Source organism: Polypterus senegalus, chromosome 12 (genome assembly GCF_016835505.1).
Source record: "Polypterus senegalus isolate Bchr_013 chromosome 12, ASM1683550v1, whole genome shotgun sequence".
Classification (NCBI taxonomy): domain Eukaryota; kingdom Metazoa; phylum Chordata; class Cladistia; order Polypteriformes; family Polypteridae; genus Polypterus; species Polypterus senegalus.
The window spans coordinates 58,560,477-58,577,075 of record NC_053165.1 but is presented as its reverse complement, the minus strand read 5'-3'; the positions used below and the strand labels follow the sequence as shown (position 1 = coordinate 58,577,075).

The 16,599-nt window shown below is 45.9% G+C and overlaps 1 protein-coding gene across 2 annotated transcripts in view; it reads right to left on the bottom strand.

Moving 5' to 3' along the window:
• Positions 1-13,451: 13,451 nt before the first annotated feature.
• The window catches only part of si:dkey-215k6.1 (transmembrane protein 132C), a 447,906-nt gene continuing 444,758 nt past the window's right edge, over positions 13,452-16,599 (bottom strand). For both annotated transcript variants that reach the window (XM_039771576.1, XM_039771574.1), the window contains exon 9: positions 13,452-15,015. In XM_039771576.1, the coding sequence (XP_039627510.1) occupies positions 13,849-15,015 (1,167 nt within the window). In that variant the 3' untranslated portion in view covers positions 13,452-13,848. The remainder of the gene's footprint in view (positions 15,016-16,599) is intronic.

Sequence of the window (16,599 nt, the reverse complement as noted above, 5' to 3'; positions counted from 1 at the left end):
CCCTTAGGTAGTTTTGTGTCTTTGCGGGTAGATTAAGCTTGACATTTGATCATTTTCACATTTCCTACTTGAAACTCTTAGGAGATGTGAAGGCTGCCCTCACTCACATCTGACCAGGCTTTTAATACCACTGCACAAGGTCGGACGTGTTGCACATTGATTAGCACGTGCAATAAGAATTTCACTGTAGTCAGTGTACTTGAGTGCCAGCCAGAATGAAAGGCAGTCCTACAAGTTCATTTCAGGGTTCTTAGTACTGGCACTCCTGTGTGCAGAGTGTTATACAACTAAAATAAAGCTTAGGTGGGCTGACTTGCCGTATTGTCAAAGAGCTATGCTCTGGATAGCCCCTCATCTTACAGTATTTATTTGTGCAAGCTGCTCATTACACACAAGGGTAGCAGGGAGCTGACGTCTTCGGCTATGAAGTCCTGGCACAAAGCAAACACCAAACGTGAGTGACACACTTACAACAATAAAGAAATCGTGTCCATCGCTGTCTTATGAATCATTCACTGTGGCTTGTAAAATGAATTTCACAAAAATGGCATTTCTCAGAGCCTACAAAGTGATGAGCACGTCCTGCACTGCCTGTAATGCACATAGTGAAGCCTGATACGATCACTTGTTAGTCTGTTTAAGGACGTTAATAATGTCGTTGTTCTCCTGGTGGTCAGAAGAAGATGCATCACAGCCCATCAGTCTTATTAAAGTAAGGAGATGGCAGCTTGGATTTGTTTCACAAATAAAATTTTGATTTATAATGGTGTTTAACCGTTACTGACAAAATATAATTATTACTTTAGAAGATGGTGTTTTTCACCAAGTTTGAGTATTTATCAGAAAACAACTGCATTAACAAGCAATATGGAGCAAAGTTTGAAAGGAAAGCACAAGAAGTGTAGGCGGTAGACCAGTTGTGCAGGACACGGCCTAATGGCTCACGGGCGAGAGGGACGCCACTTCAGTGCAGTCAGTCAAGGAACGACATCTGAAATCTAACCAAACCGAGATATATATATATATTTGAATTACATGTCATTGTTTTAAGCTGCCAACTCAGGTTGCATGTGAAAGTGTGAGTTAACTAAATGAGATCTGCTGACACTGCTTTACAATAATGGAAGTAAAATCCAAAATGTGGCCATTATTTTCTGTTGCCATTAGTTGAAACCACCTTTTCCTTACGAGGGCATGACTGCTAATAAATTCACAATTCTGAAAGTCTGATCGTGGAAGTGATGTGCAGAAACAGATCTGTAAAGTACAGCCAGTGTCGAATAGCACGTCTGGAGGAAAACATTGACAAGATTGCTGGGAGATAAAGCACACAGCCTGTCTTTTACACTCACTTGCCATTTTTGCTCTTCAATAATATTTTTTCATAGTACTTTTGAATTACAGTATATTTGAATAGCGACTTTAGATCTCATAGCCCTAATCCTGTCAAGGGCTGGTTGCTGGCACAGGCCTAAAGCTGCTCTGACAGATGATGGCCGACTTTAATCTGATATTGAAACATATAAGTTTGTCTTAAGACTGTCCCCACGTATAACAAGCTGAACACAAAGCCATTCCTCTCTTTCTTCCCAAGGAGCGTGATGTGCGAGTGCTGATTTGTACGGAGAGTTGCAGCGATTATTCAGTTTCCAAGTGAGGCTGGTGAGGTACGGATGTGTCTGACACGAGGCGCATTCTCACTTTAAGACACACAGCAAACGCACCACTTTACTCGGCTGGTGAGGACGCGCTCGGGATCTTCTGCTTTTCTCTTACATGTTACACGTCCCGAAACTAAATTACAAGAAACAGACTGTGAAGGTCATTTTAGATGAAATGATCAGACTTTGAAAAAGCCTCATAGGTGTTTGTGTTTCTTTGTACAAGCTGTGTTTAGAAATTGTGTGAAAGCAGTTTTTGTTTTATTTTAGGGGCTGCTGCATAGTCTTTGATCGGAATAGACAAGTGGAAATGAGGTACCTGGTCAAAATGAATTGATATTTGGCTTCAAGTGCCACTCAGCAGACCTTTTGAACATTTTCCATATCTCCGACAGTAAAGTGTCTAAAGTCTTTTACTGAGCAAGTTCAGCTTCGGAGCTGTTAATCTGTGGACAAGCAAGGAGGGTGTAGGGTGGAGGAAAGGGCAGGGGCAGCAGGGCCATGGCTGCCTGTCTCTGCCTCTCCATGTACTGACGAGTGAACAAACCCAAAGCTGTGACCCTAAGAGGGATGCGTGGACATCACGGGTGTGCGTGGCTCTTGCGTGATACCCTTTAATGGTCCAGCTCCATTTCACATTGCACATTTCTGTGTTTTCTGTAACGTGCACATCTTCTTCTCCTTTGTTTTTATAGGGCCTCATTTTCAGTTTCATCCAGACGCAGGTAGTCAGAGCTCCAAAAATGTCATATTTTCAGCCGCGTATGTGTGGTGGTTTCTTTCCATCTCTGTACTGCATTGTGTGTTTCTGTTTTCAGTCTTACGCCTTGCGCTGCTGGGATGGCCTTACCACCTTGAAGAGGGCGAGTGTGTTTGGTGTAGGTAACACACATCAGGCCTCTGGAAACTGAGCGGAGGACAGACCTTCTCTGTCAGGTCATAATTAAAAAATAAATGATCATAAAATCACTCTCATGTAATTGTTTAAAATATCTGTGCTTTGCAAATTAAAATAAATAAAGTGAATTTGCTTCATGTTGTCCACATCCCATAAAATCTGATATGCTGCTTAGGCTGATTTTTACCTCTGGACTGACTTTGCATGAGTGAGTGTGGCTGTCCATACAATGGACTGGTGGCCTGCCGGTTTCTCCTTTACGCCCATTACTCCCAGTGTCCTGTGTGGATAGAAGATACATGGACTGATATCTGGGGCGCTTGTACTGAAGAGAGCAGACCTCGTGAAAGGAAACATGCGTTTAGTCAAAGCTAGGAAATGAACTGAAGGAAATGAAATCCATTTTGTATGAAGGATCAGAGATTATTGCTGGCTATGAAGTTACAGATCTTCCTTATCTGTACTTCACTTTTCAGGTTTGGGTGACAATGGCATGAAAATATAAGGAGGAAGGAATAAAGAATGTGGTGCCTGTAGAGGTTTGCTGGTGAAGCTGGCCTGGCAGAGCAGTGGTCAGCACTGCCGCCTCCATCTTGGGTGTGATTCCAGTGGCCACTTCTGGTGCTGGGCAATTAGCTTGGCTTCTCCAGCTGCTGCTGATTCCATACTGGGCCCAGTGTGAGTGGGGCCTGTGATGGACTGGTGTTCTGTCCACGACTGGTGCAGGCATTGTGGTCAGTGCGTCCAGGACAGAGTTCAGCAAATGAGAATTGAATTAAGTGAGTTATAGAATGTTACATTACATCTTGTGGAACCCCTTTTGTGTGCTTGATATTTACTAGTCATTCCAACTTGTGATCTCAGGTGGCACAATTAGAACAATCTGGATGTCAAAACCAAGACGTTTCATGCTTTTGTACCAGTGGACCCTGAGGATTATACTTACTGTGAAATGGAGGAGTCGGGCTCAAGAATGTGGCACAAAATCAGACTTGACCAACAGTACACAACCAGACAAAGGGGTCTGAAGATGCATGACATCGATAGTGGTGCCTCCGTCGGTCAGTCCCACTCAATCATGGGGCATTTCAGACCAAGTTAGACCTCTTCAGTGATCTATATACAGTATATAAAAGCCAAATACCACCGAGTCACTCATCACGAAATCTCCTGAACCGGGAGGACTTGGGAATTGAAATTTGAAATGTAGGTTACCCTTGGTCCATAGGTGCTCACTATGTCAATGTCAATTTATTTATATAGCACATTTAAAACAACATAGGAATGCTGTGGCCAAAGTGCTTTATAATAATAGAATAAAAGAAAACATACAATTAACATAAATAGAAATAAAATATACAAACATAAATAAAATAAATAAATAATAAATAGAAGCAATGTTGTATAATCACAGTGAGGAAACCATCAGTATTACTGAAGGTCATGGAATGCAAGTGAATAGAAATGAGCCTTTAATCTCGTTTTGAACAGTTCGATTGTAGACGACTCCTTTATGTAATGAGGTAAAGAGTTCCACAGGCGAGGAGCAGCAGCTGCAAACACTCTATCCCCCTTAGTTTTACACTTAGTACGAGGGACAACAAGAGACAACTGACCAGAAGATCTAAGCACTCTAAATGGCTGGTGTAAAACACACAATTCAGATAAATAGGCAGGAGCAAACCCATATTAAGATTTAAAAACTAGCAGCAAGATTTTAAAATAAATTTGAAAACTGACAGGCAGCCAGTGTAAAGAAGCTAAAATAGGAGAGACAGAGTCAGCCTTTCTTGGCCCAACCAGAAAACTAGCGGCAGCACTCTGGACCAACTGTAACCTTAGTATCAGGTATTTGCTAATCCCAGAATACAGCGAGTTGCAGTAATCAAGGCAAGAAAAAAATAAAAGCATGAGTAGCTTTCTCAAGATTCCTAGAAGATAAAAAGGCTTGATCTTACCTAATAGACGAAGCGGGAAAAAGCAACTTTTGACTACAGAATTTACTTGTTTCTCAAAAGAGAGGTTACAGATAACACCAAGACTGCAGACTTGAGGTTTGCAAAAGACAGAGAAAGAGCCGAGAAGTCCAAGATCAATTTGGGCTCTAGCTGATGGACCCACTATAAGCACCTCAGTTTTATTTTGATTCAGATCAAGAAATTATTAGCCATCCAGGATCTTAGTTCAGAAAGACAGTTGTACTGTTGATTTATTGCAGAGTTGCAGACGGGAATATAAACCTGAGTATCATCAGCATAGCATAGCACTAAGAAACAGTTTTAAAAATGTCGTGGTCCAAGCGGGTTCCGTCTGTATGTCTGTCCGCTTTTCACGAGAGAATTACTTAACGGATTTAGACCTGGTTGTTTTCTATAATTTGCTTGAACTTTCCGATGTCTTTATGCAAATCCAACAGAATTTGTTGTACTGGGCTGTAGTATGTGGTGAACATTCCTCAGCCATTATTTACCTTTTTATTTTTACTTTGTAGTATCAGATAATCAGTATTACCAGAGGAGAGAGCCATGTTGTGAAGTCAGACACACATCTAAATAAATGGGCTGTGTATCTGGTCCAGGGCACATTGTAGTGTGAAGGGTGGACACCATAGTGAACAAAACAAGAAGACTTGGGCCATCATGAGATCAACAGTAAAGGTATCTGATCTAGCCAGGGGTGGGAGGTGTAATTCTGCAAAATCTTCAGTTTAAGAGAGTTGGTTAAACATGGCATGGAGCTCCGGTAACTTGTCAGCAACTCTGGTTTCTCAGTGCTAGCATACTTACCGGTGTTTGTTAGTATACATTTTTATATCTCAGATAATGTTAAAACACTGAGCTCCCTCATTGCTGCAAAGAACAATGGTTCCCTATAATTTAGACTGCTTAGTTTGGTTAAATGTATGATTTGGTCCTACAAAGGCCTGGCTTCCCTCACAGAGTTGTGTGTGCCTAAGGCTGCTGGGATAGGAGTCAGCTCTCAGCCGTCCTACAGATGTCAGGCAGCATGTGTATTTTGAAGTATGGGACCTGGGGGTCTTGAGACAGTGTTTTCAGGCCCAGACGCACTTCATAAAGAGAATTCATCTAAGTTAAAAGATCAGTTTAGCGGGTAGTATGTTGGCGCAGTCGTGGTGGGAGTTCGGGGTTCGCCCCCTGGGTGCATGTTCTTCCCGTTTCCACCCACAGTCCAAAGAAGTGCAGGTTAGGAGGATTAGTGACAGGGAAACTGGCTCTAGTGTGGTGTGTGTGCATATCTGTCTGTCTGTGTGTGTGTGTGTGTGTGTGTCTGTGTGTGTGTGTGTGTGTGTGTGTCTGTGTGTGTGTCTGTGTCTGTGTGTGTGTGTGTGCGTGTGTGTCGGTGTGGCCCAGAGGAAGAAGGCAGTCCGCATGTAAAACCACACAGTCCTGGCGGTATGAGACTGACCAGAGCAGTCCAGATGTCAGACATGGCACTCGGACCTCAAGGCTGCCTGTTTAGTGGTCTTCACTGAGCCCGTCAAGTGCCTGGGATGGAGGTGGTGGTGGTGATGGGAGCTGCATTGTCATGTGTGCAGAGTTCAGTGAAGTTCTAGTTTGGAGTCCAACGTGCACTTGGCTGCCTCTCCTGTTTTTCTTGATTTACTGGCACATTGCAAACTTTGTCTTGTGCCCATTGACAGGTCTAAGTGCAAGGATGGCATCTTTAAAAACTGACAGACAAACGTCTTCTGACTGAAACAAGGAGAGTCAGGGTGACTGTGGAGCCATCTTGGTTTAAGCAGAGGAGGCCTGAGCGAGACAGCAAGAGGTGGACTGACTTCAGTATGGTCAAGGCCTGGGGATGAGTCAGGCATTTATATATGGAGGGCCTCATTTTAAAGTGAAGATGTAGAAACCCTCTCAGAACTGTGGAGATGACAGTGGACTTCAGGAGAGCCCCCACAATGTTATCCCCCCTCTCTCCATACTTAATGCTGCAGTGAAACCTTCACGTTTCTGGGATGTCTAATCTCCCAGGACTTGGAATGGGAGACCAGTGTAGAATCCATCATAAAGAGGGCACAACAACAATTGTTCTTCCTGTGATGGCTGAGGAAATTCACCCTTCCACCAGAGCTGCTGATTCAGTTTAACACGGCAGTCATTGAGTCCGCACTCAGCTCGCCCATAAGAATGTGGTTTGGATCAGCGACTAAACATGACAGGAACAGACAACATCCAATAATCACATCTGCCCGCAATATCACTGGTGCTGGTCTGCCCACCATACAGGACCAGTATAATCCCAGAGTCATGAAACGGGTTGGAAACCAGGCGTTACAGATTAGCAAACAGCAAAACAAGCAGATACAAGAACAGTTTCTTCCCCTGTGGCATCCCAGGGCACTGTTCACATATTTGCTAACACTTGTCCGCTGGTGTTACTTCAGTGTTTCCTGCACTGAGTTGTCCTCTCTATGTATGTATGTATATTTTCTTTGTCTTGTATGAATGTTGATTATGTAACTGATAACTGGAGAGCCACCAGAACTGGAGTCACATTCCTTATACTGTATGTGTGCATACTTGGCCAATAAATCTGATTCTGCCACCTTCAGTCTTCCCAGTAAAGCCGTTGGTGAAGACATGCAGGTCTGGGTGACGTACAATGAATAAGCGTTTTGAGATTTGAATTTCATATTAAAGCAGCCACTTCATGGTGAGCACCTGCTCCATCTGTAGATATGTCTGCTTCTTTGCTCATTGACTGCCGTAAAGTAAAGCCAAAGTGCTGCTTCAGAAAGTGTGAAACACGTGGCGTGGGCAGGACCGCCATCAGACACTGACTTCAGATTACAAAACTGCAGCTGGAAAGGAAGCCAACAATCACGTGAGATTGGTAGATACTTTATTAATTAAAGAGTGATAAAAGTGCAGTGCAAGGTGGAGAGTGTAAGGCAGGTATAACAGACAATAACTTTGTAAAATGTTAACGTTTACCCCCCGGGTGGAACTGAAGAGTCGCATAGTGTGAGGGAGGAACGATCTCCTCAGTCTGTCAGTGGAGCAGGACGGTGACAGCAGTCTGTCGCTGAAGCTGCTCCTCTGTCTGGAGATGATCCTGTTCAGTGGATACAGTGGATTCTCCATGATTGACAGGAGCCTGCTCAGCGCCCGTCATTCTGCCACGGATGTCAAACTGTCCAGCTCCGTGCCTACAATAGAGCCTGCCTTCCTCACCAGTTTGTCCATGTGTGAGGCGTCCTTCTTCTTTATGCTGCCTCCCCAGCACACCACCGTGTAGAAGAGGGTGCTTGCCACAACCGTCTGATAGAACATCTGCAGCATCTTATTGGATGTTGAAGGATGCCAGTCTTCTAAGGAAGTATAGTCGGCTGTGTCCTTTCTTGTACAGAGCATCAGTGTTGGCAGTCCACTCCAATTTATCATCCAGCTGCACTCCCAGGTATTTATAGGTCTGTACCCTCTGCACTGTCACCTCTGATGATCAAGGGGTCCAGGCCTCCTAAAATCCAACAGTAGCTCCTTGGTTTTGTTGGTGTTCAGGTGTAGGTGGTTAGAGTCGCACCATTTAACAAAGTCCTTAATTAGGTTCCTATACTCCTCCTCTTGCCCACTCCTGATGCAGCCCATGATAGCAGTGTCGTCAGTGAACTTTTGCACATGGCAGGACTCCGAGTTGTATTGGAAGTCTGATGTATGTTGGCAGAACAGGACCGGAGAAAGTACAGTCCCCTGCGGCGCTCCTGTGCTACTGACCACAATGTCAGACCTGCAGTTCCCGAGACGCACATACTGAGGTCTGTCTGTAAGATACTCCACCAGCCATGCCACCAGGTTTGAATCTACTCCCATCTCAGTCAGCTTGTGCCTAAGGAGCAGAGGCTGGATGGTGTTGAAGGCACTAGAGAAGTCCAAAACATAATACTTACAGCACCACTGCCTCTGTCCAAGTGGGAGAGGGATCGGTGTAGCATATAGATGATGGCATTCTCCGCTCCCACCTTCTCCTGGTATGCGAACTGCAGAGAGTCAAGGGTTCAGGGACCTGTGGCCTCAGGTGGTGAAGCAGATGTCCCCAGACCAGGTCCTGATTGGGCCATTAGAAGCCATTTCTTAAATTTGTACGGAGCTTTGCCATCCACATTGACACTTGTGCACCTCCCAAGGCAGCCCTGAGTGCCTCTGTGATGTCCGTTGAAGCCCAGTGTCCGCTAGTTTGTCTCGGTCTGTAAAATGCAGCATACACAGCCAGCTCCCTTAAGATCATTTTCCTTCAGTGCAAACATCTTTTGCTGCCTTTCTTTGTCCACTGTGCCCTTTTCATGGAAGGAGGGCCTGTGCCAACATCACTGAGCACAAGGCAGGAGCACGAGGACACTTTACAGTCCTAAATCACACTAAGCTACACCTCCCAGGGTGGCCACAGAGGAGAAGAGTCGACTCCATCCACAGAGCCCGAGGCCCCATTAGGCCTGTGATTTAAACCCTGGCCCTGTCAGGTGACAATGCTTCCCACTCAACTACAGTACTGAAGATGGGGCAGGACGATGAGCCAAGTGCCAGTCAGACGCACTGTTAAGAAATGCACATCCTAGTGTGCCCGGGGGAGCTCTGGCTGTTCCTCTGTTACAGAGCCAAGGCCAAGTGTGTGGCACGTGTCGAGCTCCCGACGCTGATAAACGGGTTCGTCACACACGGTCGCATGACTTGTGGTGGAATATGTGAGTGCTGTCTCGGTCACTTGTAGGGAGCAAGACAAGCCATGAAGACATCCTTGATGTGCAGGTGTGGGACTGTTCATCTTAATAGGCACGATGGCAGCCAGCGCTGGAGGAGGAGGAGGAGGAGAAGGAGGACTGGAGCACCAACATGGTCATCTCTGAAATACAACAACATGAAAGGCAATGAGCTGGCAGTTTATTTGAAGATGATTGTCCTGGGGGTCATCAGCCAAAGGGTTTTACTGGGTATTACTTGCGCACAAGGCACCAGCGTTTTTACCCTTAAGAATACAATTAGACACTCAAGTTATTATTATTATTATTATTACTTTGTGGATAAAGTGTCAGGATTGAATTCTGTTGATGGCCCATTTCGTTATGTCTAGCTGCCCTTCCAGAAGGCAACATGAATTATTTAAAGGGCTTTGAATGCAGCAGAGCAGGCAGCACAAATGGTTCATAAGTTGTGTAGACCTCCAGGGTGTGGACAGAAAGAGGCCATCTGAGGCGGACAGGGCTTGAGAAGATGGACAGACAGGTCAGCAGTGCTCACCTCACCGCACAGAGCGGGTCACACCTCGTCAGAGACGGGACATGGCAGCTAATGGCCCAATCTGAGGACCTGGTCTGCGGACATCTGCTTTCTAGTCTGAATTTCCCTAAGGGATGAGTAAGGCTGATCTAATCCAATGTAATCTGCTCATTCATGCTGATGGGAAGACTACAAGTCTAGAGATCCACCCTAGTAGGCGACAAATGAGCAGGGTGGTCGTGCTTGTCTGGTGCCACAGTCTGATACGTTGTTGGCAGCAGTGTGCCCATCTCTGATAATTAGTGCCACCTGGTGTAAGGAACTATGAACAAAACAAGGTCATCTTGATAGCGCAGCATCCTCAATCCAAGGTGGCACCTGTGGGGTGAGCTGGAGCAGCCGATCCCAGCTACTGAGCGCCTGATACTTTATGGGTGAAACACCTCATTAGTTACGTGGCCGGTCAGGGTGGGCTGCACGTATAATGGTGCACCTTACAGTAAAGGGATGATGGATCCAGAGCTCCTTTATCCCACACAAATTCATGAATTTATTACTTTGACAGCTGGTGGTACTACGGTTTGCTGGCAGCACAAGAACTCATTTCTGGGTCAGTTATGGTGGAGACGTTAACTTAACAAAGTCGTTATTTATTGTTTCACTTGATGTGAGCTTCCCTCACTTCATCCTAGCCACGTGTTTCCTCTGTTTTTGGTACCGCACTCCCCGCCCAAGTCTTGGGGTCTCAACACAGGGGCACATGTTTGACTTGTCTGTGCCCCCATGTAAAGTAATTGCCATGTAAGACTACATGAAGCAGCTATCAGCGGAGTGGGAGTCGTGTGGCCAAGCGGCCCCCTAGACATCACCTCTTTCTTTCCCATCCCAGCTCTTCTTCCCTGTAGGCTGAATGATGTGCCAGTCTTCTCATTTCAGAGGGGCTTAACTCACACTGTCTCAGGACTCCTTAGCGTGGCACTTCGCCTACCTGGGCCATGGCTGTTTGGAGAAGGGCACCGTCATCGATGGAAATGGAGAGCGCTATGAAGATATGTTAGCCGTGAAATAGAAAAGTGCAGTCCTCCTCGTGTGAGACTGGAGCAGCTGAGCACTCTGCCATACTGTTTATCCTTGTAAAGAAATGTTGCAGGTAATAAGATTGGGGAATTAAGTGGCTGTCCTGAACAGCGCCATTTGGAATTCTCTGACTATAACTTTTTTTTTTTTGGGTTACACAAGATAGATGACTTTGTCACCATCGGGTTTATTGCAGAAAATGAAAAATGATGAGGCCGGTGATTGACAAAGAAATGTTATTCCCGGCTAAAGAGATGCCTTTAATGGCTCTATGAAAGTCGTAACACACACAGAAGCTGCTGACGCTTGCTGGTTTGTCACTCGCACGAGACGCATAAGCAGCGCCGTGAGCCCAATGAGGCAGAGATCTGCTTGTGAAGTCCTGCACACACTCTTGTTATTGGCAGTGTAGTCTCAGATCAGCCATTACCCTTCTTTATCGTCTGAGATATCAAAGAAGTCGCAGTCAACAACCTGAAACACGCCATGTCCGTTTAGCTTTGCTTTTTAACACTTTAACTGAAAACGTAATGGCACAGACGGTTTCTCTTTGTTCCTCTTGGTCCTGTTTGTCCGCCTCTTGTTTCCGTACGTTGTTAGCTCCTTGATTTCACATCTCCTGCACTGTGGGTGCTCTTCCTGCTGGTAAACATGGCCAGAGAAAGCAGTAAGAAGTACAGAAACTCTGTAAAGTAATAACACGAGTAGCCTGGGGTCTTTATTGTTACCCCACACGCCCCAGTAAACCAGAATGTGCACAATGACAGGAACAGCAGAAAAGGCCAAACCCACCCGACAGATTTGGTAAATACAAGCCAGTGTGTGCTGGGACACGTGAGGCACATTTCAGGGCTACCTCCTAACAGCGTGACACGTCTGGAACAGACAACAGCAGCTGGGGAGGACAATCCGAGGAGCTGCAGTCACAGAAGAGATGACTTGTCTTAGGACAAATCACAGATAGTCGAGGTACACAGTGAGTAGACACCTAACTCGTAAGGAAAGAATATCAAAGAGCAGGGCAGCCATGGCATGAACCGGGGGCCGTAGTGTCAGTCACTGGCAGGTGCCGTTACTAGCTGATCATATGGATGGGCAGGCACGGCTCTGGCTCACTGACAACGACTTGCAACGGTTACATCAGCGATTTCAAGTCACGTGACTTACCTGTGTTTGAACTGTGAAACTGAGACCGTTGTGGAGTCACGTGCCTTTGTGTGGCACGCACCTTAGAAAGGCCCAGAATGACACTTTAACACGGCGACTCCGCAGCCAATCACACGCAGACGTGTGTAACACTCACTCAACGCCAGACCTCGTGATAAGCAGGCCAAGAGGAGCACCGATTACCGGCACTGCGTCAGATTAAAGGTGGGCTGTGTTAATACAGTAAGTGAAGACCTGCTCCGGCGTATTCAGCACAGGTGGCTGGCTGATCTCGATGTCCTGCAGTGTGTGTGTGTGTGTTGTCTCTGATGAACCAACCCTCTGCTGGGCAGGCACTAAGAGAGTCAAACAGACGCCATTTGAAACGGCAAGCAGAGCGACTTGTGCAGCTCTACCCGATGTCTGAATTTTCTCACGTGTGTTGTTCATTTCGTGTATAGATGGGCTTTCCTTCCCAAACTGGTGCATTTAACTTTCATTTCTTACAGTGGCCCTGATAAAAGTCATTTTACCCTCTGGTGGACTCGCTCGAGGTCCGCTGTGGAGTATTACGCTCTGATTGACTAGGGGCGCGGATACAGTGCGCCGGCCTCGCTGCTGCGTGTCAAATATCCTAACATGGAGCACAGAGCAGAGCCCCCCGTGTGTATTTACACAATGATGCGCTGGGCCGCACTGTTTCGAAACGGTCTGCGCTGATGTCCACGTCGTCTTTGCGGCCTGCGGTTCATGTGGACGCCCTGACCCTCCTGTACTGGTGACATGCTTGTTAAGAAAGGAATGGGACAGACCTGGAGCTTGTTCTTTAACAAGCATCTTGAAGCAAATTTTATTTACAACACTTTGAGTATCATATTTATAAATAAATATTACATTCTTACAATCTACAATGCACACTAGGTACAGTCTGTTAAGGTATTCACCTGAGTTGTAAGGTGGGAAAGGGTGGTGTGTCTCCTTCAAGTAAACAGTCACAAAACTAAAGGGGATTATCCTAAAGTAAAACCACACAAATGCAGTAGAAAAAGCTCACCCTTCAGAAACAGTTGTGGGGTGAAAAAGTAAAATACAAAATAATCTGTAGAATTAGACAATGCGTCAGTCCATTTGAGTTCTGCTTCCTGCCCATGAACATTCGTAACCGTGATCCGTGCTGGCGCACAAAGCCAGGGTGTAAAGACGCCTTTCTGTGATCAGCACACCTCACCGCTTGGGCCCCAGAATCTCAAAACTGCTGACACGTTAATAGAACCGAAAGAAATTACTGTGCGCTGCAATCATTCTCCACTTTCAGATTTCGGTTTAATTCATATTTTTGGTGCATATATTTAGTAGCATATACACAGGTTGTGTAAAAAGTACATACAATAGAAAAGGAGATCAACCGTAATAATAATGACCAAATAAAAATGGTGTGTTCTGCGTCAGATGGCCGCTGTCAGGGGGGCTCAATTGTTCAAAGCCCTAAAGTACATGGAGTCTGGATGGACTGCTGTGTGACAGGTCGGCTGGCCTTTGTCACAGTTGCTTCTCATATATTGTAGACTATGCCCAGTTGTTCATTTACACGCTTTTAAAGTTCAGTGATTTGTAAAACAGGTTTCCTCTAAGCTGCCATTTAGATTCCGACTGCACCTTGGTTTTTTTTACATATGCTTTCCAAACCCAAATAAAACGACTCCGCGTTTGTCCGTCAGTGCACTTACATGTCACAACTTACTATTGCTGACTCAGAAAACTGCTCCCTCCCGCTCAACCGAAGGCATAAAGGTGAGTTAGTATCTTGTCCTTTTCACGGCTTCCTTTTTTACAGATTGTCTTGTAGCCTTTCCATATATGACCTGATTTCAGTTGACTGTCCGAGATCCATGTCTTGACATACCCACTTAATGTCATCTTCATTGCCTATTAAAATCGAGTTGGTATACGGCCCACCATCATCGGGGAGAATCGTGGCAAAAGACGTGAATTTGACACGCTTCCGTTTAGAGGTGGGTGAGTTGAGGGGTTCGATCTTGAGATCTTTGCCATTGCATCCGGGCTCTGCTGACCTGTGAATCTGCCCCTGAATATTTTTCTGGCAGCCGCCATTAAGTAAGAATTTGCTTTCTTCGTAACCCTCGCCCCTGTCTATGACGGTGGTACATTCATCTTGCTGGGGTGAAAGGTCCATGTGGTGTTGAAGGAGCTCCGCTTCATTGCCGAGCCAGACCCAGTCATGGGAGTGGTTCATGTTCCCCTGTTCGGTCGCTGGCACTTGCTTGTGTCTGTATTTCAGAGCAAAGGTGATGCAGTTGATTAGGAAGACCAGAATGGCCAAGCAGAAAACGCCCAACAACGCATACATTCCGATTTCCAGATCAGTCAGTCCACGTGGAGCCTGAGAAAGATCACTTTCGGGGTTACCACCAGGCAAGTCAACTTGAGCTGGGAAGTTGGTGAAGTCCAGTGGGATGTTCTGCAGCTGCACCTCCTCTTCGCTCAGCTTCCCTCCCTCAGAGCGGTTTGTGACCATAGTTTTTGTGGTGCTGGTGATCTTCCTCATGGCTCCTTCCTCGCGATCAGAAGCGGCACTGTTGTATTTCCAGATATCTGAAGCAGACAGATCATGCTGCTTGCGGTCGCTCCCGTTCGGTTCCTGGTTGTTCACAGCCTTGCTGCTCTCAGCTCCTGCTCCCTTCTCATCTACGTTTCCTTGGGCAAATTTGACTCTAACACTGGCATTCCCCACAGCAAGAATACTTTTTCTCTTTGACTTCTGGCAGGATTCGCTGATGACCATCTCCACCTTCACCAGTGGCCCCTGGCCCTCACCCTCTGCTATTATAACGGGCCACTTGAAAGAGTCCTGGTAAACGGTGACGATTGCTTCGTCCAGGGAGGTTGCACTAAGCATGAAGTCTTTGGACTCGTAAATATTGAGTGGTGTCACAGACCCATCACTAAACTGAATCCAGGCACTAATTATAGCTTCCTGCAAGACAGAAAGAGAAAACAAAACAGAGAACATAAAGCTGGAAGCATCAGAAGTGTCATTGTCCTTCTGTAATGAACAAAATCAGTCCGATGAGAAGCTAATCAATACACTCCCTCAGGCTTTCCACGAGAGAAAGAAGAGCACTCGGCTCGAGCCCGTGACTTAGCCAGTCGGCACAGAGGAACACCGCTGGGTTCATCTACCAACTGCAGCCACGCACAAGAAGTAGCGCGACAGGCAGTGTGGAGCTGAAGTGGTCTGTGCACAGGGATGAACGGCACAGGCTCTGGAGTAGCGTTGTGCAAGCAACTGAGAAGACCAGGCGGCGGGGGCAAAACCAGAAGACTTGTCATAGTGACCACCGCTCCTCGTGTCTGTGTACGGGTTTAAGGTTATGTTCAATTTGTCTTTTGTTGTCATGGCCAGAATTTGCATCACATGAATCCGTTTGTCACGTCAGTAACAGTAGCGGCAGTGAGGTGCAAACAGAGCGACAGAAGGTCCTGCATTGTCTCTTGGTAGGATTCAAAAGAGAAAACAAACTTGGTTAGTGCAGTTAGTTTCTTCATTTAAGTGCGTGCAGCCCCTCGGCGATTATAAAGTGTATCAAATCAAAAGTAGGCCTGGCGCTACCAGCGAACTCCTTTGGCCCCTGACATTGACTCTCGTTTTTTGCCCCTGACTATGATTCTTGTTACCCGTTTATTGTCTTGGTCATTTTTCTCACAATAAATCCAGGAGACACTCCTCATGACCCTGACCAGACTACGAGGTGCAGAAAACAGGACCTTCAGTACGCAAGCCTTCATGTACTTACTGCCCTCTGAGCACTTCAGAATACTAAGATGTCTACTTGATATCGCTGTCATGATGAAACATGGGGGGGCACGGTGGCACAGCTGTAGTCAATACAAAGACGTGGTGATTGGTTACGTGGAGAAAGGACAGCAATTGAGGTTGGTACGTTTGACAGAGACAGTACATGTACTGCTGAAACAGAGAATTAAGTGTAAAGAAAGCTCCTTCAGAACATCCATTAAATTCCCAGAACACCTTGCCACCACATCTCTGAAAAATGCTTGTAAAAGCGGCTGTACGTTCAGTGCAGAGAACATTTATAGCGGGTGTGACGAGGCTCCATGAGGCTGCATGTATGAATGAGTATCCCACTGGTTTAACTGAAATAACGTGAGCTGGTGGTCCGGGACACACACTAACACAATGGATGGATGTATTCTGTGTGGTGATCTCGGCTTGCGCCCTAACGCAACACACAGAATACGAAGCACATAACATGCTACTTTAGTTACAGTGGGGTTTGAGAAACTGTAGAAAATGAAACCGATTTTAAGATGAAGTCTACAACGTTCTACTTTAATGACAAAATAAAGTACGAGATTAAAGTAGAAACTTTCAGACCAACAAGTAGTACGTTTTTCTTTGCCTGTACTTCACTGAGTAGGTCTTAAATTTTTGCATTAACTTAAATTCTTCTTTTTCCCACATACTTTTGCCATCGCCTTTTAACAAAACACTGAAAGGAAGTGGCTATATACTGTATAGCGCCCAGACTCTGGATTG